This window comes from Pyrgilauda ruficollis, unplaced genomic scaffold (assembly GCF_017590135.1).
Source record: "Pyrgilauda ruficollis isolate IOZ18807 unplaced genomic scaffold, ASM1759013v1 scaffold104, whole genome shotgun sequence".
NCBI lineage: Eukaryota > Metazoa > Chordata > Aves > Passeriformes > Passeridae > Pyrgilauda > Pyrgilauda ruficollis.
The window spans coordinates 1232184-1254555 of NW_024508545.1; the positions used below are offsets into that span (position 1 = coordinate 1232184).

At 42.7% G+C, this 22372-nt stretch overlaps 1 protein-coding gene across 2 annotated transcripts in view; it reads left to right on the forward strand.

The window, feature by feature from the left end:
* Window positions 1-22372, forward strand: part of SETBP1 (SET binding protein 1) — a 267152-nt gene that overhangs the window by 183311 nt on the left and 61469 nt on the right. For both annotated transcript variants that reach the window (XM_041469580.1, XM_041469590.1), the window contains one exon: window positions 565-4039. In XM_041469580.1, the coding sequence (XP_041325514.1) occupies window positions 565-4039 (3475 nt within the window). The remainder of the gene's footprint in view (window positions 1-564; window positions 4040-22372) is intronic.

The window sequence follows — 22372 nt, forward strand, 5'->3', positions numbered from 1 at the left end:
ATGCATATGATTTTAAGCACTAAGTATGCAGGGATGGCTTCCATGTGGAAATTCAAGTAAATCTTTGCAGAATCTGCCTTCATAGGGAAGTGGACCCATGGGTTTTCCTCTTGTTTGTTACAACTTCCAAGATAATTTTTCAGTTTTCTTGTTTACAATAATGAGTTTAATTGCTGCTGTTGAGCCTCAAGTTCTGTGTGTGATTATTTTTCAGGAAAAAGGCATTCTCACCAGGAGGCTGAGTTGCGCCATTCATCCATTGAAAGGGGATATTTCACTTGTGTTTTAAATTAAAAATCAATAGAATATGTTCCCTTAGCAATTTCGCATTTATAGAAATATTTCCACTGTTTTTAGAGTAAGGAAACCAAACAAAACTTGTTTACTGTGCATGAAATCTAAATGCAAATTTGGCTCAAGTATAGGAAGATTTTATAAAGGTTCCTAACTCTTACAAAGTCATTGTTGTTATTCACTGCATAAATAAACAGCTGCAACCAGTGGTTATGAATGGGCTGCTAAACTAATTTTATTTTTTCCTGTTTATTTTCTGCTCCCTTCCAGGTTTATGACAGGCCACAAAAACATTCTGCTCTGCACTATGATCCGGGCCTCCAACAAGACTTCACCAGTGACACCTTAAAATCAAAACACCAGCAGAAAAGTAGCAACCAGCACCACATTGACTGGTCAGCGAGCTCCGACACTGGACCCGCTTCTCAGAGCTGCTTCATCAACACAGAGCCCAGTAGAGAAGCAATTAGTGCCACCAAGGTCTCTGCCCTGGAGCCAGGAGTTTCCTACAGCAAATCCCAGGCCAAGAAGTCCTGCAGCAGCAGCAGCAGCAGCTCGTGGGGGCAGCTGTCAGTCAGTAGTAAAGAGCTGGCGATTTGCAGCACCGTTCCATCACCCAGCAGCATCAGCACGGCCGCCCAGCCGAGCAGTGCCTCCGAGTGCAATGGGCTTTTGCCTCTTGGAGATCAAGAGGGAGCTGTGCAGCTGGAGGCCCCCGATCAGCCTGCTGGAAGTACGAAGAAGAAGTCCAGCAAAAAGGACTTGATGAGCCAAACCATCCAAACCACAGATATGGAGTGGGTAAAGAGCGCTCAGAAAGCATTTGACAGCAAATCCCATGATGGCATGGAAGGGAAAAAGGAGTCTTACTCAATGGACAGCATGTTGGATATGTCACCCTCGAAGCAGAATCCCGTTTCTGCCAGCACTTGTGAAAGTGACACCAATCACGTACGAATTACTATCCCAATAAAGTCTCCGACAACAGATGTGTCTGGCCACAAAAGGAAAAAGAGGCAATCCATTAAATCCTCCATAGAGAAAACTATCCAGGAGAAAAGCCTGCCTTCTGTGCTTGCTTTGAGCAGTGAAATGGCAAACAGGACCAGCTCTCAACCAGAGGGGAGTAAAAAAGATCTTCGAGCCACAAAGCCAGGGAAAGTGACTGAAAATGAGTCCCCCTTAGTAGCAATTGACAGTGGTGTTTTCACAGACAAAGCATCCCCCAACAGTGCTGCCCGACCCAGAAAACCTCTACCTGTGACATCCACTCTCCTACCCACCAATCTTTCCACAGCTGGCAAATTACCTGACATCCAGCACCCCAAACATGCAGCTAAGCGTCGGTGGACCTGCAGCAAACCTAAATCTATTCTTCGGGAAACCTCCCTGACGACGTCTGAGAAGCTGATGGTGGAGCCTCCTTCAGCCTATCCCATCACACCATCCAGCCCTCTGTATACCAATACAGACAGTCTTACTGTGATCACACCTGTCAAGAAAAAAAGAGGACGACCAAAGAAACAGCCTTTGCTCACTGTTGAAACCATTCATGAGGGGACCTCCACCAGCCCAGTGAGCCCAATCAATCGTGAATTTCCAGGAACAAAGAAAAGGAAGAGGAGAAGGAATCTGGCCAAGTTTGCCCAGATGGTTCCAGGAGAGGACAAGTCCATCAGTGAACTCAAATTTCACAAAAAGGTCGGGAAACTTGGGGTCTTGGATAAGAAGACCATCAAGACCATTAATAAAATGAAAACCCTCAAGAGGAAGAACATTCTCAATCAGATCTTGTCCTCCTGCTCCAGCAGCATAGCTCTGAAAGCAAAAGTCCAGCCACCATCTAGTGCTGGGCCGACCACCATTGATGCCAGGCTAGGGAAGCAGATCAATGTCAGCAAGAGGGGGACTATCTACATTGGTAAAAAACGGGGCAGAAAGCCAAGGGCAGAGCTGCAGCCTCAGACGGAAGAACCTAAGACAGCCATCAAGCACTCAAGGCCTGTTTCCAGCCAGCCAGAAAACCCAGCAGTGCCTTCCAACCTGCAGTCACTTGTGGCATCGTCACCAGCAGCTATTCATCCGCTTTCAACACAATTAGTGGGGATCAACGGCAACCTCAGCCCTGCAAGCACTGAAACTAATTTTTCAGAGTTAAAAACTATGCCAAATCTTCAACCTATCAGTGCTCTTCCTACAAAAACCCAGAAAGGAATGCACAGTGGAACATGGAAGCTGTCTCCACCCAGGCTAATGGCTAACTCACCTTCTCACCTCTGTGAAATAGGTTCTCTGAAAGAAGTCACGCTGTCGCCAGTGAGCGAGTCTCACAGCGAGGAAACCATACCGAGTGACAGTGGGATAGGTACAGACAACAACAGTACCTCTGACCAAGCCGAGAAAAGCTCAGAATCCCGCCGGAGATACTCCTTTGATTTCTGCACCCTGGACAATCCAGAGGCTATCCCATCTGACACCAGCACAAAGAACAGGCATGGTCACCGGCAGAAGCATCTCATTGTGGATAACTTTCTCTCTCACGAAAGTATTAAAAAGCCAAAGCACAAGAGGAAAAGGAAAAGCCTGCAGAACAGAGATGACCTCCAGTTTCTGGCAGACCTTGAGGAACTCATCAATAAGTTTCAAGTGTTCAGGATTTCCCATAGAAGTTATACATTTTATCATGAAAATCCATATCCCAGCATCTTCAGGATTAATTTTGATCACTACTACCCTGTGCCATATATCCAGTATGACCCATTGCTCTATCTTCGCAGGACCTCTGATATGAAGTCTAAGAAGAAGCGTGGTAGACCTGCCAAAACCAATGACACCATGACAAAGGTGCCTTTTTTACAAGGGTTCGGTTACCCTATTCCCAGTGGGAGTTACTATGCACCCTATGGAATGCCTTACACATCAATGCCTATGATGAATCTTGGTTACTACGGTCAGTATCCAGCTCCTTTGTACCTGTCTCACACGCTTGGAGCGGCTTCCCCATTTATGAGACCTACCGTGCCCCCACCCCAATTCCATGCAAGCTCTCATATGAAGATGTCCACCACTGCCAAACACAAAGCAAAACACGGAGTGCACCTACAAACCCCTGTGGGAATGGGCCTTGGAGACATGCAGTCCTCTTTGGCTCCTCCGAAGGTTGGAGGAGCAAGCCTTTCAAGTGGCCGACTTCACAAAAGGAAACACAAACATAAGCACAAGCATAAGGATGAGCGGATATTGGGGACTCACGAAGATCTGAGTGGTCTCTTTGCTAGCAAGTCCACTGGCTTCTCCAGCCACGCCATCAACGAGAGGCTGAGTGGCTCAGACAAAGACCTGTCCTTGCTCAACGAGAAGAGCAAGCACAAGGAGAAGCAGAAGCACCAGCATTGTGAAACCGGGCACAAAGGCTCAAAGAGTAACTTTGAAGTGGATACGCTGTCTACGCTATCACTTTCTGATGCCCAGCAGTGGTCACAGAGTAAAGATAAAAGTGACTCAAGCAGTGATCCCATTGACTCTTGCACAAAGAGATACTCTGGTAATACTGAGAGTAATGGAAGGTCAGAGTCCCTGGACATGTTTGGTGAAATAAATTCCTCAAGTGAGAAGCGGGACAATGATGCAAGTGGGAATAAAAGAAGAAGCTTTGAAGGCTTTGGAACTTACAGGGAAAAGGACATTCAGCCCTTCAAGACTAATAGGAAGGACAGAAGTACTTTTGATTCTTCAGCCTCTTCAGGTAATCTTTGTTTTATTCTATTTTACTTTGACTATTTACTGTCCTTAAATTTCAATGCTGAACAAAAAGGGACTCACCATTTACAGCAAATACATTTATGAGTTAATTACTTCTCTGGCTTTTGTAACTGATTGTCATTCTTCATCCAAACTTAGGAGAGATCAACAAGAAAGCCCAAAGTTTTACAAGTCTTCAAGTTGTTACACAGCACTTTTATAAATATTTGTCCTGCTTCACCTATCACTCATTGCTTGTTGCACTTCTTCTTAAAATCTGACCATTGCATTCTGCAACAGCAGCAATTTTAATACTTGTTGGCAAGGTGGTCATCCCTCTAATCAGTGTCTAACATCACATGATCAAAGTCACTGTCCAGCAATTGGGAGAAGAACAGAGAGTCTCTGCTCTGGCCCGTAAAGCAATCAAAACCCATTTGTTGATGGGTGGACCAGACAGGTGGGAAGGTGTGAAGCTGTGTCCCATTAATGTGTTCTACTGCTGATCCAGAGGCATCCACCATGGTGATGGCTGGGCTGACTATTTGGAGATCCTGGGTTCACCCCTAATGTAAATCTGTCACTTCCAGTCTGCAGGTGTCATGTAAAATAAATATCCTGAGCATTGAGTGGCTGTGGGAAGGGACTGGTGTCATGGAAACAAACCCTCTCCAATGGACTCTGAAGAGTTTTAGGTCTCATGACTTGGAAATATAAGCTGGGTAGATGAAGAGGGAGGAAGCTCCTTTCAGCTGCTAAGGACATCTGTTCCTCTCCTGCAGAGTGGGGAAAAAGGGAATCTGAGTCTTGTCTGAGAGACTGAATTGTACTTTACAATAGGGAGCTGCTTTTGTGATGACACAGAGGCAGGTGTTTTGGTGCATTACAAATGAATTTAGCTTGGGAGCAAGCCCAGCGCTTCTACACCATCAGATATTTATCACAAAGCAGATTTCACACTTAGCTCTGGAAAGGGGTGAGCTTTTCTGAACCAGCCGGCAGTGGATGAGATTCTGATGTGCTAAAAAAGAGCTTCAAAGAGAAGTAGCTGATAGCCTTCAAAATTAAAAGAAAATTAACTGAGAACACAGGAGTAGAGAATTTATATTTGCCAATGTAGGGCTCTAAACTGACTTTTAACTGATTGAGTTTCAAAGATGCTCATGCTTAAGCCACCTAAACATTTCCAATTCCTTCACCGAAACCAGAATCTGAAATACAGTAGTAAAAAGCAGTCTGAAATGACAGATTACCCCAAGAAAACATTCCCATTCATGATATCACATTATATTAGACCAGTTGTGACATCAGAAAAATGATACATCCAAAAATATAGGAAAGGAGATTTAAATAAGTCTCTGAACATCAGAGTTGCAACATGCCTGACAAGGAAAAAAGGTATTCTCCACCAAATGCTGCAGTGGCTATTTCATTAAGGAAGTTGGGTTCTGGCACATACGATTAAAAGGCTTCAAAGTGTTTAACAAGCTTATTTTTCAATTTTGTTTTTAATGGAAGTTCACATTTTTCACAGTTTGTTCACAGCCTTTGCATTTGTAGCCTTTTTGCTCTTTGAACAGAAGATGTTTGCTAAATCTGTAATTTTCAATATATTTCACTAAAGCATAGCAAACTGTCAAAATTCCCAAGAGTGTTGAACTCAAATTAGTTTCCAAAGTAGGGGCATGATCCCCACCAGACTGATTTGAAGATGGAATTAGTAAAGAAAAAGTCGATTTTATGTTATTTTCCTTCAGTTTATTCCCCATGACAATAAATGTATAAGATGGAGGGCTAGAACTTGTCATGTGAGTGCCATAAGATTTGCAGTTTAAACTTTTTAAACTAGCTCTTGTTTAAACTGAAATTATTATTTTTATTTAGTTTCTGCTCTTCGTGATTACAGGCGCACAGCATTCCCTATGACCTAATCCATCAGCTCTCAGATTATTAATCTATTTCTTCATTGTCATGCTATTATTTAGATGGAAAAATCATCAGCAGTTAGCTAAGCAGAGCCAGATAACCAGAGCCATACCTTGCACTACAAGGAAAAATACTAAAACTAAACAGCTCTGCCAAGAAAGGCCTGGAGCCAAGACTGCTCATTAAAGCCTAGAAACATCTGTCTGCTTTTGAATGCCTAAGATCTCAGTGCAGCTTTTTTCCTCTCTGCCTTTGACCTTCTCTGGGATTCCCAGCAGAGGTCTGCACTTGAGTCTAGCCATAACTATTTAACCAGTTCCCACAGAGGGAGGATTGCTCTCTTCCATGATAACCTTCACCTTCTTCCTCCTAACTCACCTTGCATTTCCCTGAGGAGATTGACTAATCAGAGAAATATAAAAGAAATAAATAAGAGAAATAAAAGAAAAAAATAAAAAAAGCCCTATGGGAACATATATGTCCATCCCAGGAGGCAACTTCCATAACCTGATTGCTCTTTCCTTTCAGTATTTATCATCTTTCACAAGCTAAAAATAATATATAACAGAGATAAGAGGAGGCATCCTGAATATTCTGATGAAAGCTGAAATTAGATTTATATCACAATTTCAGTCTTATCTCTGCTGCAGTGGCATTTTGGTGTGCTCAGTAGTGCCATTTGCAACTTCATTGCATTCTTCTGGAGATAAAATATGTAGCAAAACCTACCCACACTCAGTAGATATATCTGTGATGAGATGGATGAGAGAACCATTTATGGTTTTTTGGTGATTCAGGCACTGCAATTTGTTTCAGTGTGGTGTGCAGCTGCAGGTACCATTGCACTGTCGATAATTTATGGTTTTTTTCTCCGTTGTCACAGCACTTAGCCATTTCTGAGAAATTTGGTGTTCCTTGGTGATAAATAGTGGTCCTGCTTATGGTAGAAAACAGTCCTGTTGTATGATCTTTAAGCCTAGGTATGATTTTACTATCTAGAAGTGGATTATGGATGGCCCATTCCTGGAATTGTTCATGGACTGGGTTGAAGTTTCAGTACTTGTGCTAGTGGAAGGTGTCCCAGCTCAGCCCAGGAGATTTGGAAATAAATTACTTTTAAAGGTCCCTTCCAACCAAACTATTCCATGGTTCTAGAATTTGATGTAGAAATCTGTGCCCAAAGTGAATGGACCCATTAAGGGAATGTCACCAGTTACGCTGGTTGGTCACAACAAAAGTCCACTTCTTGTCCTGCACCAGCCTGGACTATCACTGGCCATTCTTCAGTAGAGACCTCGTGAGCTTTGAGCCAATGTACATCTGTACATCTGCTGGGACCACTTTGTGCTAAATGTGCAGTGATAGTGCATGTGGCTAATTTCCCAGTGGCCTGCTTCCACACCATTGTTCTGGAGAAGATGGTGTTGCTTCCTTCCATAACAGCAAGTTAATAACTCTTCCCACCCACTCCTCATGTACTGTTGCGTCCTGGTGCCTTATTCTGAAACTGTTATTTTTGCTAAAATTATTTTAGCATATAATTTTTTCTTGTGCTCATCCAACCCTCCTGCATTTAGAAAGACTAATTAATCAAAACTAATTTAACAGCGCTTTTCTATTTAGCTGAAGACTATTCCAGTGGCATTAGCCTGACCTACAGGCAAGAATACAGCAGCAAGTGTTTCAGATCCTGTCTTGCCACAGATGCTTGGGCACATCCTAGACTGAGCTGTTAAGCTGTGTGCACCAAGCATTGGCTCGGTTGACTCCTTCCATCCCCCAGTCAGAGGTACACCTCAAAACGCTTGCAAAACAGTCTTGGAGTCCCTCTGGCACTGTGTGACCTGAGGCACTGTGCACAGCTGGATGGCTGAGCCTTTTGTCTGCTTTTCAGGAGTTACTGAAGCCCCAGGTGAGGGACCCAGGGAGAGGTCACAGATTGGTGCTGCAGCTGGGCTGGGGAGACTGAGAGTAGAGCTGTTTTAAAGAGGCCCTTGTGGCAAACTCCACATCTCCTTGTCATGTGTCTGCCTGTTTCATGATGCTGGAGAAGAGACTTCCATTGCTCAGGAGCAGCCTCAATGCCTCATCCCACAGAAAAAAAAAAAGCAAAATTGTTTGTCTCTTACCTTTTTCCTCAGGTGGAATAATGAGGAAAAGCACATTTAACCTTTTAAGATGCATGGATAAGATGGCAATTTGCATGCACAACCTGTCATATTATGTCCTAGTTACCATCACTGCAGGCCAGGATGTAGCTGGAGGTGAAGCAGAGGTTGAGAGTTGCTATATGCAGGGCTACATTGCTGCTTTTCTCTGTAGTGAGACTAATCAAGGTCTGTGCTACCTTACTGTCACACTATTTATGCCTCCTGGTTTTTTTTTTAAAAACAATTATTATATGAACAAAGATTGCCTTGCTTGCATGTTGGGTATCACGGCTCAAAGATCAGCTAGGAAGAGCATTGGTTTTATCAGATACAGCACAGACACCATGCATAGTATATTTACAGGAATATAAAGTTAATCATATGCAGCTATTAGGAAAGCAGTAATCATCAGTCTCTGAATGCTGGATAGCTAGCATGAAAAATATGCTTTATAAATTAATGCTTAACTTACCTACAAGCCTCCCAGACTTTCCCCCCTCATTGTCCAGCAGTGCTATTTACTAAATTTCTTCTGGCTTGAATTTCTGACTTGACCTTTCCTCCTCATGTGTTCTGTACAGGGCTGGTTTCACTCATGAAGGAATCAGTATCAGCTTTAGCCCTGATCAGTCACAGTTTTACACTGAGAAGGGATCAGTATCTCAGTAGTGGATAAGCATATTTGTTCTAAATGTATGTGGCAGATGTAGGTAAAGAGTGTTAGCCAATTGCCTTATTAATTAAACTTTTCTGATTTTTCATATGATAATACCTTCCACAAGTAATTTATTACTTTACATAGGCCTGGAATCACAATGTTAGTTCATTATTCTTCAGTGAATGCACTATTTCAGTGAGAGTGGAAACAGCAAGACCATGCAGTTTGACCCACTGTTTTGGGTCCCTCGTGGCAAGAAGGGTGTTGAGGTGCTGGAGAAGGTCCAGAGAAAGGCAACAGACCTGGAGAAGTGTCTGGAGGACAAGTCTGATGAGGAGGGGCTGAGGAAGATGTGGGGGGGTCTCAGCCTGGAGAAAAGGAAGCTCAAGGGAGAGCTTTAGGCGCTCCACAACTCCCTGACAGGAGGGACAGCCAGGTGGGGGTCATTCTCCTCTCAGGTAACAAACAATAGGAAGAGAGGAAATGGCCTCAAGTTGCTTCAGAGGATGTTTAGATTGGATATATATATGAAGAAAACTTCTTCACTGAAAATGTTTTTAAGAATTAGAACAGGCTGCCCAGTGAAGTGGTGGAGTCATTGTCCCTGGAAGTGTCCAAAAACATGCAAAAGTGGTGATTTAGTGATGGGCCTTGTCAGGGCTGGGGGAATGATTGGACCTGGTGATCTTAGAGGCCTTCTCCAGCTTTAATGCTTCTGTGTTTGTATGAACATCATGTGATGAACATTCTCTCTCCTGACCAGCTTAAAGACATAAAATAAATGCCTGTTTCTGGCTGGGTCTTGCATATATACTTGTGGATAAACCTTTGCACACTGAAACAAGAGAGGAAAAGTGAATATCTTGTGATGCAGGAAGTTGAATAGATATCCAGAAAAACACATAAATAAGTCACCTGGATTTCTTCAATAGCAAAGATTTGACTCAACATGGCCTGTGTTTTGCATGGCACTGCGTGCATAAATTCAGAGACAGATTAGTGTATGGTTTAGGATTTTCAGGCCCATCTTCCACGTCTTAGTTTTCTCATGTAACTGCAGAAAAAAAAGTCCTAATTGCAGTTAACCTCAGTGTTGGAGTGAGTCAAGGGGATAAAAGCAGTTTCCTGCCACAGAGTGCCGCAGTGAGCTCTGATACTCACCAGTGCCCAGTGAATGCAGCGTTAGACCCATGGCAGTGCTTGAAGTGGAGGGGAGATGAGCCAGGGAAGAGCTTCACTGACTGAGGGTGTATGGGCTATCAGTCACCCTCCCCTTCCCCAGCTCTGCCTCTGCTGGGGTTTCCTCAGACACCCCAGGCTCCTACAGAGCTTCCAGCAGCTGCAAAAGTTTTCCGAGCCCCAGTTTTAGTAGGGTTTTTTCCTCCCAGTGTGTCCCGTGGTGAGGGACCCTGTACAGTTACAGGATGAGTGTTTGTGCCATCTGGCCCATAAAAGTTACCATCAGAGCTTTAAAAAAAAACCCAAAAAACCCAAAACATTATTTGTAAATAGTTACATTCATCAAAACAGCTGTTTAGGACCCTGAATGTTTAGGAAAGCAAAGAAACCAAGCAAATCCAAACTACTGAAACAACTTCCAGAAGCATTATCTGCCCCTTTAGAATAAATGTCCTTGTTTTCCACTAAGTATTCTATCAGTCCTCTGGAGAGGAGAGAAGCCAGCACAACTGCTGCTCCTTTCTGCCCACGGTGTATCCTAAAGGGGCATGCTGCTGATGGGGAAAGTGAAGCAAATCTTTCCTTGAAAGTGTTTTGACTATGGCAATTTAAATACAGTGAGTTTTGTCTTTGTTGTTGTTGTTTTAAGGCTACCTCTTGATTTACTGTGTTGCTTCCAGTGTCTGCACTGACCAAGGAGAGAAGAAACAGGAGGGAAGCTGGAGTGGGAGAGGAAGCAGGACTATTTATCACCTAACCTAACTTTTATTTCCTCTCTTAATGATTGTATGTTTATTGCACTGCCTGAGGCTCAGTACAAAGTCCTTTAGACCAGCGATGAATTAATCAAATTAAATTCTGTGACCCTTTTGCTTTTTGGGAGTGTTACAAGACTCCCAGCACCCTGCCTAATTTCTGCTTCTTACTTTGCTCTCTGTCCAACAGTCAAGCAGTTCTTCCTTCACAACTTAGAGTCTCCCAGCTATTTATCTTCACTCTCTCTGGCCAATGCCAGAACATCTTGTTTGAAGTTTTTATTCAGACCACTGCTAGTTTATGAAGTTGTGCAGATTCCACGTTGGGTGTGCAGCTGCTTCACGTCAGACACAATTGGCCTCTGCTGGGCTCTTGGCTTTAAAAGGCGATAAAGAACCACGGCCAGATTCTCATCTCAGCCCAGCATAAATCAAGCGTCTCCCCATTGAAATTAGGGAGGTTGACTTCAGGAGTGGAGTATCTGCTGAGGCAAAAGGATAGTGTGAGGCTGGAAAGTTCCATCCACAGTGGCACACCAGAGCAGGACACTGGGCATGCCAGGGTCATTCTGTCTGTGTTCAACCTGCCAGGTGCTGATAATAGCCTTGATTCAACACTTTTAAGATTTTCTTAGATTAGAGGGAGTGGGTCTGTTAAGACTTTGATAGTGCCAGCCTGGGTACTTGTGTAAGTGGCAGTTTGAGTTAGAGGGAAGCCTGTTTGCTTTAGCTCTGGACTGTACACAATGCTGTTTCTTGGCACTGATAGTGTAGGTGCAAGCCAAAAGGCCTGTTTGGATGCATGAAGGAGGTAAAACAGAACCATGGCTGCACCTTTGCTACGAACCTGCTGATCAGTCTGACTCAAAGCTGGGCATAGGAAAATCTGAACTTAAGGCATCTGTCAATGAGAGGGGTCCTGAGGCACTCAGAGCAGCCTCCATCCTGACCCACTCAGCTGCAAAATTGAGTTGGGTTCTGACCTCCAGAACAGGATCTAAGGCTGCTTCTCCATTCCCACTGCCTTCCAGGAGTTTTATATCCATGTGTCACAGCAAGAGAAAACTTGAAAGGGCTCAGTCGGCATGATTGTAATAATGATGTTGAACAAGAAAAGGAGAAAGAATGTCTTGTTTTAAGGACTCAACAAGAAGGAAGTCAGAATAGTTCCCCTGGAGAGAAAGGACTGAGGGGAGGGATGGGAAATAAAATCTTTGGCTGTCCATAGAGGAGTTTTTATACAACCTCAATGACTTGAAAAGACCCAAGAACTCATAATAAGAATCATTAGTGATTTGTCATTGAAAACATGCACCTGGGCATGGATCCCCATCGGCTTTTGCAGCTGCACTGAGTCTGACCCAGCTCTCTCATGGTGCAGCGCAGTCTTCAGGAGGCTTCAGGAGTATGTGCAGTGCAGAGTTAACTGTCAAGCAAGGGCAGGACTGGATGGCTCCAAGGGATTTGCTAATGAGCTATCAAGCTGTGGGTCACTGGTTGAAATTTAATCTGTAAGAACAGTGACAGAAAATCAAATCAAAGTGCTGACGTCAGAGTGATGCTGGAGCGGCGGCGAAAATGTTGCTTGTGCCTTGTGCAGCGCACAGAGGCAGCTTAAATAAACTGGGAGAAAATTGTGAGGAGCTGTTTGGGCTCCCATCTGCAAAATACAGCTCAACCAATTTGAGTTACACCAACTGACTTGTCTTAGTGCAGTTGCTTGTGAATGACAACAGACTATCTCCTCAGAGAATCTGACCTAGAATCAGCCTTACATAGAACAGAAAACACACTTTTGGAGACACCTGGGTAGAGTTTGCTCAGCAGAGTGTCACAGAATATGAATCAGCAATGTACCACAAAGCTCAGTAGCTTGTGGTGTTGCTGATGCAGTTTTTATTGCGATTAGGTCCTACCTACATTGAGGTCAGTATTAGTAACATTCCCATCCCCATCTCATGGGGAAACTTGGTGGTTTCACCATAGCTTTCTCAGGGCTGGGGAGGGCTCACACTACTGCAGGCTATTAAACCAGCTTTTGTGGTTTTCATAGTTACCAGAGAGAAAGTTGAGGAAGGAAGGGACAGGGGCACCAAATGCCCTGAGCAGTGGTAGTGGTGCTGGGTATGTGGGTCAGCCGTTGGCTCAGGAAGGCTTATTCTGGTGTTTTTACCCCTCTGGTGTTGTCCTCTTCATTGATCTTTTGAGGGAATTCAGTCCCAAGCAGCTGAGCTGAGGATACAGAATTTCTCCAGATGGCACAGACTTGCCATTACAGCTCTGTGTCTCTGGCCTTGCCCGCCTCCACTGTAGGCAGGAAAGGGAGCAATAGTCAGCGTTGTTTTTTGTGCCAGCTGTGATTAGTTGGCATAAAGAGCACTTAAGTAAGTTGACACAGCCATTGAGTTGCTTGGTTTGCTAAAAAAAAAGGAAAGAAAAAAAAACAAAAAAACCCCCCAGGACTACTATAGGGTGTCTTTGCTGCCTGAATTCTCATCTGCACCAGTAAAAAACTAGGGACGAAGTCAGTTGCAGAAAGGTTGTCATCCAGATATTTATTTAATTTTTATTAAAGAAAAAAAAAAAAGCCTGGGAGAGCAACAAGTTTAAAAAAAAAAATAGTTAAACTCCAAATTCGTGCAGATTTCCTGTTTTGCTTCTTAACAAAACCTCAAAACCACTTTGAACAAGTTTCCCACCTCAGCTGAGGGTGGAGTTGTGTAAGTTTTGTACGCCCTACACGTGGCCTCCGCCAGGGAGGGCAGCACACCTCCTCTGGCACGGTGGGGCTGCGTTTGCTGCTCGCAGGGCAGTCAATATGTGTGCCTGTGCTTGGCTGCCCACAGGAGCTCCTGACTCAGCCAGTTATGCTGGAAAACTTTAACTTTCCTATTTCCAGCAGAACAGACAAAACAGTGGAGGTGTTTGTGTCAGGCAAAAGCTGGAAGCAGTTGATAAAGGGATGCCTCCCCAAGATACTAGGCAGATATTGGCTGCTGTCAGTGCACTGCTGTAATTTCATTGATTTGATCTGCTGAGACAACATCTCGGTAAACAAGTAGAGCAGGGAAATATATTGCACTGAAATTAATGGTTTGCTGCCTGATCTCCTCTTAAATGAATTCATTGCAATCTGAAGCAATGTGTGTGTTTTGCAAACCCAGCATTCCTTGGCTCCTACACTGCATCATGACATTACTTTAGGCGGTGAGGAAGATCTTATTTGTGATATAGTAGTGTAGCCTGGGAACTCTGGATGGAGTTATGGCATTTGGGTGTGTAATTCTAAGTAACAATAAGCAGTGCTTAACATTTCCTCCCACATAAGAAGCGCACCCATTAAAAGTTTAGCCAAGTCAGCTGTGCAAGTTCTTGCACAAAAAGAAAAACTGTTAAAGAGCTAATAGGAGCCACTCTTATGTTAAAGAGTGGGTAGAGCATGCATTAACCCAAATTCTCCTTCTCTGCTGCTAATCAGTGAAGAGTCTTGCTGAGATCAAAGAAACCCCTAGCAGGTAAAAATGGTAATAAATCAGGCTCAAGCCCAGGTTCAGAACTCATGAGTCGTTTTCTCAGTTCTTTTCCTGAGATACTGCATAGCTTGAAGAAGTCAGTGAATGTGATTTAGACCATTCATGAGTCAACTTAAGTTCCCGTGAGAATGAACTAGAAGTGTCTAAGTCCCAGGGAATGGCTCAGTCTGTTTCATCTGAAGAGGAACCTGCCTTCCAGAGAAACTGAATGTTACATGTGAATCTGGACAGTGTGTTTTAGGCCTGAGAGGAGCTTAAACACAAAAGCATTTGGTTTTATTTGTCTTCAGTGACTGACAGCCTGTGACAGTCCATCATGACTCACAAGTGGGTATGAGGCTGCTAATATCTCAAAAGGTGTGGAAAAGGACCCACCTCATTAAGCAAAAATCTGACCAAATCCACCACTTTCAGGGGATATCGAGCTAGCACAAAACACTTCAGCAAGAGAAATGTGGAGCATGTTCATACTCTTTATGTGGTCCAAAGCAGAAACGCAGTCTGTGTCTCTGAACTGCTTGATGCAGGCTGGTTTTTGTTCACACAGCTAAGAGCTGCTAGCAGCTGGAGCTGGCAAATCATCCACACTGCACAACACTTGGTCCTGATCGCCACTGGACATCATCTCCCTGTAGACCTGGTACAAAAATTCTAAGTATTTCTGGGTTTGTAGGTTTGGGGGTTTGTGTTTGGGTTTTGTTTGTTTGTTTCCTAGTACAGATGCCAAAATGATTTTTTTTTCTGCAGCCATGTGCTTCCTGTGTGCTCTGGGGAGTGACAGGAGGGTTTTTGGGGTTTGAGGCTTCAGGCTAACACTGCAATATTGCACCAGGTAAAGAGACAAAGCTGTGTGGTGCTTGACCAGGCTGTGCCTGGAACAGAACCTGCAGCACACAGGTCAGCTTTGCCATGCCCAGCTTTCCTCTCAGATGGAAAAAATGGCTCCCTAATGGCCAGCTAATAACTGCAGAGTGTGGAGGACCTGGGTACCAGGATACAGGAGACATGCCAGACATGTCAGTCTGGCAGTGTGGAAGCACCCAGGCATTCCTAAGTGGCAGCTAAGTCTGGGTCACCAGGGAAGGACTGTTCCCCTGCTAACTCAATTCATGCCATTTATCTGATAGAGCTCTGCAATAGAAGCCTTACAAGCAAAAGACCTCCCTATTTACTGGGTTGGTCTCTCTAGTTTCTGCATCCTGCACTGCTGGTTGTTGAGTTGTTGACCTTAGTGCCTCCACTCCAGCCTTACCTGTCTCCTGGAATAGCTGGGGCAATAGGAAGTGCTGGGCCCTTGGTCTGGACAGCTTAGATCTCTACGTTTCTATTTTCAAGATAAGTGCTCAAATCATTACTATCTTGTGCTTCCTCCCACTTATCCCACAGCCCAGGTGCTTGCCCTTCAGAGGGGAATTTGTATTTTGATTCCCACATAAGCAGGTTTGCACACTGTTGAGCCTTGAATAAAGCAATTACCCAGCCACACTTGTGAGAATAATACTTCCTAGTGCTTATGCCTGGAGTGGTTGCATGTAACCACATTAAATCATCCCATGAAAGGCCTACAGCTCTCTGTTCTGTTGATGGAGAAACGTGTGAACATCACTTGGGTCCTACTTCAGAGGCATCTGTCACTGCCTTGCCTGCATAGGCACCTGCCCTAAGAGATCTGAATCATCCTGCTGGAGCCAAGCACCTATTTTATTTTAGATGTTGCAATGAATAAATTGAGTGCCTAAAGCAGACAGTCTCAATGTGGCCTTCAGGGTCTCCACATTCACTGGCTGATGGAATGAGATAATAGCCCTTGCCCAACTCATAGAGCTGTGGCAAGGTTTTAATTAATTAATACCAGTAAGGCTTTGAAACATAGGGAATGAAGTGGGGTTTACAAACCAAGTGTACTATTATGACTTGATGGCACTTTCTACTTCACTTTCACACCCTACCTGAGCAGAGCACAGGGTGGCTACATCCCCTGATTCATCATGAATCATGAATACTTAAGATGTGGATGGTATTGATTTTAACACTAGTTAAAATATTACAGGGAAGAGGGATTAATTCTCACTCCAAGAATGCTGTCCAAAGTGCTGGCAGCTCTCTCCTTTTCATTAACACTCAGTATTAAACCATCTCTAGTGGAGTCCTCAGTCAGCTCATACTCAAGGTTTAAGCAAGATGTGCCAGCTGGAGATGTGAAACTCCTACTAGGATTTGCAGAGGACCTAATTACTCCCCAGTGACAGTGTTGGCTAGCACAGGTTCTCATTCTCAGCACAGTAGTCCCCCAGGTAGCTTTTGGTCTTCCATTTCTCTGGCATGATTGATGTTAATTATAGCCATGCAGTTGCAACAGTGGGCAAGGTACCCAGGAGAAGCTGATATCCCTGAAGTCCTCCTTGTGCTTAGCATCAGATTAGCACACAAAACTCCTTGGGCTAAGTCCCTTGGCAGGTCACACTGTCTCATCAAATTACAAAGTAGCTCATTAGGTTCCCAGTCATATTACACCTACATGTAAATTCCTCATGAAAAAATATTATAAACTTACTCACCAAGCACTTTGCTTCCACTGCTATATGAAACACAGGTAAAGGCTACAGGGCAGAGACAGGAGGGCGAGCATCTGTAACTAAACTGTGTAAGTGTAGGTGATGTCACTGAACACCCAGGGGATGCTGTCACTCCACTGTCATCAGGAAGAAATGGCCTCAGGAGGAGGTGGCTGAAGGTCCATCCAGATGGCTGGAGTGATCCTACCAGTAGATCTCCTGCACAGGTTTTTTTTTGCTCCTGACAGTGTGTGAGAGGAATCCCAGCATTGCTGGCTGGCCCTCGTGCAGTGTTCTTTCCACTAAACAGGATGGCCCAATAAAGGGCCCTTTTGTATTGACCCTTCACACAGGAGGATACTCATTTTTCCAACATCTTTTTGTATCTAGTAAGCATCATACTTTCTTTAATTATCCCAGAGAAGCTGTGGCTGCCTCTGGATCCCTGGAAATGTCCACGTCCAGGTTGGATGGGGTTTGGAGCAACCTGTGACAGTGGAAGGGCAGGGGCTGGGACTGGATGAGCTTTAAGGTCCCTTCCAACCAAAGTCATTCTATGATTCTGTGATTATCGTCTTTTTGTCTTATGACATTCTCAAAGTAGAATTTACATTTGCCCCCGGGGAATGTAAAGTGCCTAATTCAAGGAATAAGAGATGTCCTGAAAATCAAGTAAAATTTTAAAATCTCTGTCAGTCTCAGGTAAAATGACCACTTTTAGTCAAGCTCAGACAGGAGTGAATGTCACAAGAGTGCGTCTCCCAAATGAGAATTTACAAGCCAGTGGAGTTTGTGCTCTTTTTACATATGCTATTAAATATTCTGCCTAATTTGTAGGTAGGTGCTTTTCAGCAGTAAATCTCAGACTAGTTTTACAAGAGACATCAGTATCCCCTCGTTTCACAGGTGAATAAACCAAGGTGCAGAGAGGTCTAATGCCAGAAGTTTGGTGTCAGAGCAAGAAACAGCTAATTGCAAGACTTAAAGGCATCATTGTCCACGAGTTTCATAATTCTTACTTGCAATAATTCTTATTGCACCATCAACCAAATAGTTATGCAGGCATACCAAAGACAGGAATAGAGCAGTACTGACCTCTTCCCTACAGATAAGGATGTGCTCTCCAGAGATTTTTTTCCCCCACAGAAATGATAAATGACTTAAAGAAGAGCAGGTGCCATTTCTCCACCTGGGTGATTATGCCCAGAGGCAATAGAAGTCATTTTTAGGAAATGGTTCTCCTCCTATTTACATCAAGCTAGTAACAATACTTATTTTAACACAATTGCCAAGAGATTTTATTTTTAGATCTCATCCCTGTCGTGTCATTCTGAAATTCTTGCTTTGCTCAAAAAAAAGTGAAAACATTTAAATGGGAACATGAAATTCACTGGAAGAATTATTGCTGCCTCACAAATATATATTGATAGCCTAAGAAGACAGTGATCCTTTCTTTTCCATAATGAAAAATGTTTCAAATCTATAAAGCATCCCTAATATTTTACTTTAAGAGACAAAATCACAAGTTGGGTTACCTTTCAGTAGGAAGTTTATAGAATTTCTAGCTCTTAAGGGACTCCTTTGGGAGTCTTTTTTCATCCAAATGATATTGTTCTCTTGATGGCTATCACATTCCTATAGGAAAATCTGTCAGTGGGGCATAATATTGGTTTAAAAGATCCCAGAAAACAATACAAAATTGAATAGGAAAAAAAAAAAAAAAAGAAGAAGAAAGGAAATGAAGGCAGAAGATGCAGTTGCTGAAATTCAAACACATAAGAAAAATCAAGTTGCCATGAAGACTGGTCAGCCACATGCATTGCTACAAGTATACATCACCCTGGTGTGCTACACTTTTCTGTTTTATTTAATTACCATCTTTCAGATGAACCTAATAATAGCTGTACTGCATTTACCTCATCTGGTATCCCACCCAAAGAATATAGAAGAGAAGACAGATAGAAATAAAATGCCATGATATGTCCATGGAAGGCATCTTTTCCTCCTTCCACTGAATAACAGACTGGTTTTGTGTCCTTGTGAATCACTTTTTATACCCCTTTTGTTTTTCTTCCAGCATAATAATAAATACTCTTGCTACCTACACTTTGGAAGCTCATGGGGTATTTTCTGCCTTTATAATACTTTTGCAAAATCCTTCCCCAGGAAGCAGAAGCTGAAATGTTACCATCTTTTTAGGAACAAAAAACATTAGAGAAGAGAGTCCTCATGGAAACCAACTTGAGAGTTATAGCAAAGATTCATGAAGTATGAGGCTTAGCAGAGAAAAACTGTGAGCAGGGCTGAGATTTTAATAAGGATGCATCTTCATTTATACTGAGTTAAACCTTGAGAAAAGTACCTGTATATTTCCTGAATGCCTTCAGTGCTTGGTATTGCCAAAGGAGATGAAGTTTACAAACAAAATTGATTTATAAATGGGCAGCCACATCTCAGGAAGAGAGTGGCAATTGCGTAGTGGTGTTCTTAAGTCCCACACACATTTTAGGGTTTGGAAGACTATGCCTAGCACTACAACAGATATCTGGAATTGCTATGTTGGGGTTTTTTTTGCTTCTCTAATTTATGTTGTTCTAACTAAGATTATATATATATTTATACTGAAGAAATAGATTTTCCGGACTGACTGCCAAGAAACCCAGAAGAATAATCTAACAATGTGCAGCTTATGACTGCCTTTTTTCTCATCAAGAAGCAATATTTTTCAGGCTAAGGAATGACATCCCTTAGGATTTCATATGCTGCTGCTTTTTTGCTTTGTTTTGTTTTTTTGTCTTTTTGGCAGAGCTATTTTATTGCACAATGATAATATATTTATTGGGACTTTTAATTTGCAGCCTTAGAACAGGCGTTTGGTGGCTAGGGGAAGTCATGACCATGAAAAAGATTTCTCTCTGAGAAACAATATCCCATTTTTAACCATTACATCTGGTCAAAATTTGAATGATATCTTGAGGCTCTATCAAAAAGAAATTTATGTATCACCTACTAAAGACCAGCACTAAGGTGGTTTTGATGGTTTATTAATCCAGAAGAAATCCTGTTGGACAAGCTTGTGATGGCAGTAGTGTCATAAATCTTAATTTTAAATTTCATCAGTTGATATTTGTGGAGACCAAGACGCCCTTCCCTTAGCCATGCTACCAGGTTTGAACACATGAATTAACAACACGCCATTGACTCCACTTGATTTTCAATTGTCTGTTGGTTTTGTCAGTGGAACCACACTCCTTACTTCCAGCGTCCATTTATTCTGCACCTTTTCCTCTGAACTAGCAAACTGTTTGGTTTAAAAGGAGAAGAAACCAGGACATGTCCACATGTTACAGTCCCATTCTTCATGTGAAATTTTTGGTGTCCACAGAGCTTTACACAACCTAATTAATGACCAGTTGACACTGTGCCTCTAATTGTCCACAACTGGAAGCAAAAATGCCGCCTGTGAGCCAAAGCTGATTAATGCTCTTCGTTGATGAATTTCATTTTTTTTTTTTAAAGGAGCTGAGGGAGAGCCACAAAAGCCTTGAACTTTCACAAGGACTGCCTCTGCTTTAGGGGAATTTTGATCTTGCCTGCTGTTTTGTTTGTTTAAAAAAATGGTGATGTGTAATCTTCAGGAACGTACCTCATCATCCAACCCACAAACTGTTGGCAAAATAATAAACCTACACAGAATGTACTGTTAGATCCCTTTTTAAAAACTTCTTCCTTTTGGAGGTATAAATCACAGCTTTTTGCTTTTGCAAATTAAAGTATAGGCTTTGCACTGGGTAGTTGGCACTGCTTTTTTTCTAGCCAAATGTTCCATGCTGGCTCCAAAGAAACTGTGGACATTGAGTTGGCTATAGTTTGTCTTTGAACTTGTTTGCAAGAATTCAGTCTTCAGAGGCCTCCAAAAAAAATAATACATAGTTTATTTATCAAATTTTCTTTAACTCTTTTTTGTGCTGAATTACAGGTGGCAATTTGACTTCAGTTTTCATTTTTTTCAATTTGTCTGGCTGAGTTTCATGCACTGTTTACTTCTTCTAGTTTACATAAATGGTATCATCCTGCCATTTAGGTCCAAAAATCTGTATCTTTCTAATTATCTTACACAGTCAGGAAAAGATAAAAAAAATCAAACAGTCCTTTCACTAGCTGGTTGCAAAACTAAGTTTCAAATAACTCAACTATTATTTGCTAAATATGCATTATATTTCCTGAAGTCTTCTCAGCTATGTATTTGATTTTATGTCTCTTCAACATAGTAGAGAAACAGGACTATTGCTGCATCTTTTGCTGTTAATTTGCCCACTATGTATTTCTAAATAATTTTGAACAGAATACTAAATTCTAAATAGTATGGAATAGGGAGTGCACCCATGGTCTCTCTTCTTGGACCAGTTTCTGGTTTTGTCTGTCAAATACAGTTTGAAGTTTTAATCAGCTGGATGTTCAGCAAGAAATAAGTGATAGTTATTGATGTGTAAAACATTGCAGGTCTTGTGTTAATCTTGGACTTTTCCCTATAGCTTCCTTGAACTGCTTTCTTCTGCAGGGCTTCCCCTCCATTGATGCAATGCCATCTTTGGTACTCTAACAAAGGGCTATATAAATGTTTGGAACCCAGAACAGATGTTTTTGGGCAGCTTTCATTCAGTTTGCCAAGTTCAGGCATAAAACAAGATCCTGACCACTTGTGGTTACTGTAGATGGGATGATTTTTTCAAAGGAAGAGTAAGCATGCTGGGCTCAATGACTTCCTGTCTTCTGGCATCCTACCACATGTCTTCTTTACTATACCATAATGTTTCCCAAGTTTGCTTTTGTTTCAGTCTCATAATTGGCTTTGTATATCCACTGACTGATCTGATTTTCCTATCAAGACAAGGCTGTTCACTCCAGATTTTCACTAGTGTAACTGAGAGGAAAATTTGGTCCGTATGCTCTGTAATAAGATATATCATCACTGTCAATATTTTTCTTCTTCCCATCACTCCCCTGCCATATGGCAACTTCACAGGAAAGAAGTGAACTGCATATGTTCTAAGTAGAACTTCTTCATTCCCTGCAAAGTAGAGGTTGGTTTTAATATCATTCAGCTTAAAAGATGGAGGAAGCCCTTTATCCTTTAGCATGGGATTTTCACAAAATTCTAGCCACCCAAAAGCCAGGCAGCCTGTGGAAACTTGTGATCTGAGCTCCTCCTACAGTCACTGGAGGGAGGAAGCAACTTTGAGGGTGACTTACCACATCCTAAGAGCTGGAGGAAAATTTTATTTTCCTGAACGTGAGTGCAAATCTTTTCAATACCCACTGGTCTTACTGGTGTTGAACAGATGAATTGAGTTGCAGACCCACAGATCCACCCATCTGTGCTGGTGACTGGAAGGGGCACAGGAGGTGATTTGTCCTGAGCTGGTGTTAGCTTGTCTCAGGTATGTTTTGGCTTGTGGCTGGCAACTCTTTCCAAATCACACCTGAGCATGACTCAGTGGGCAGCAAGAGCCAGGGATGGTTTTCAGTCAGCAAGACACAGATGAGGTGATCATGTTTCAGGTAGGAATTTTAATCCCAG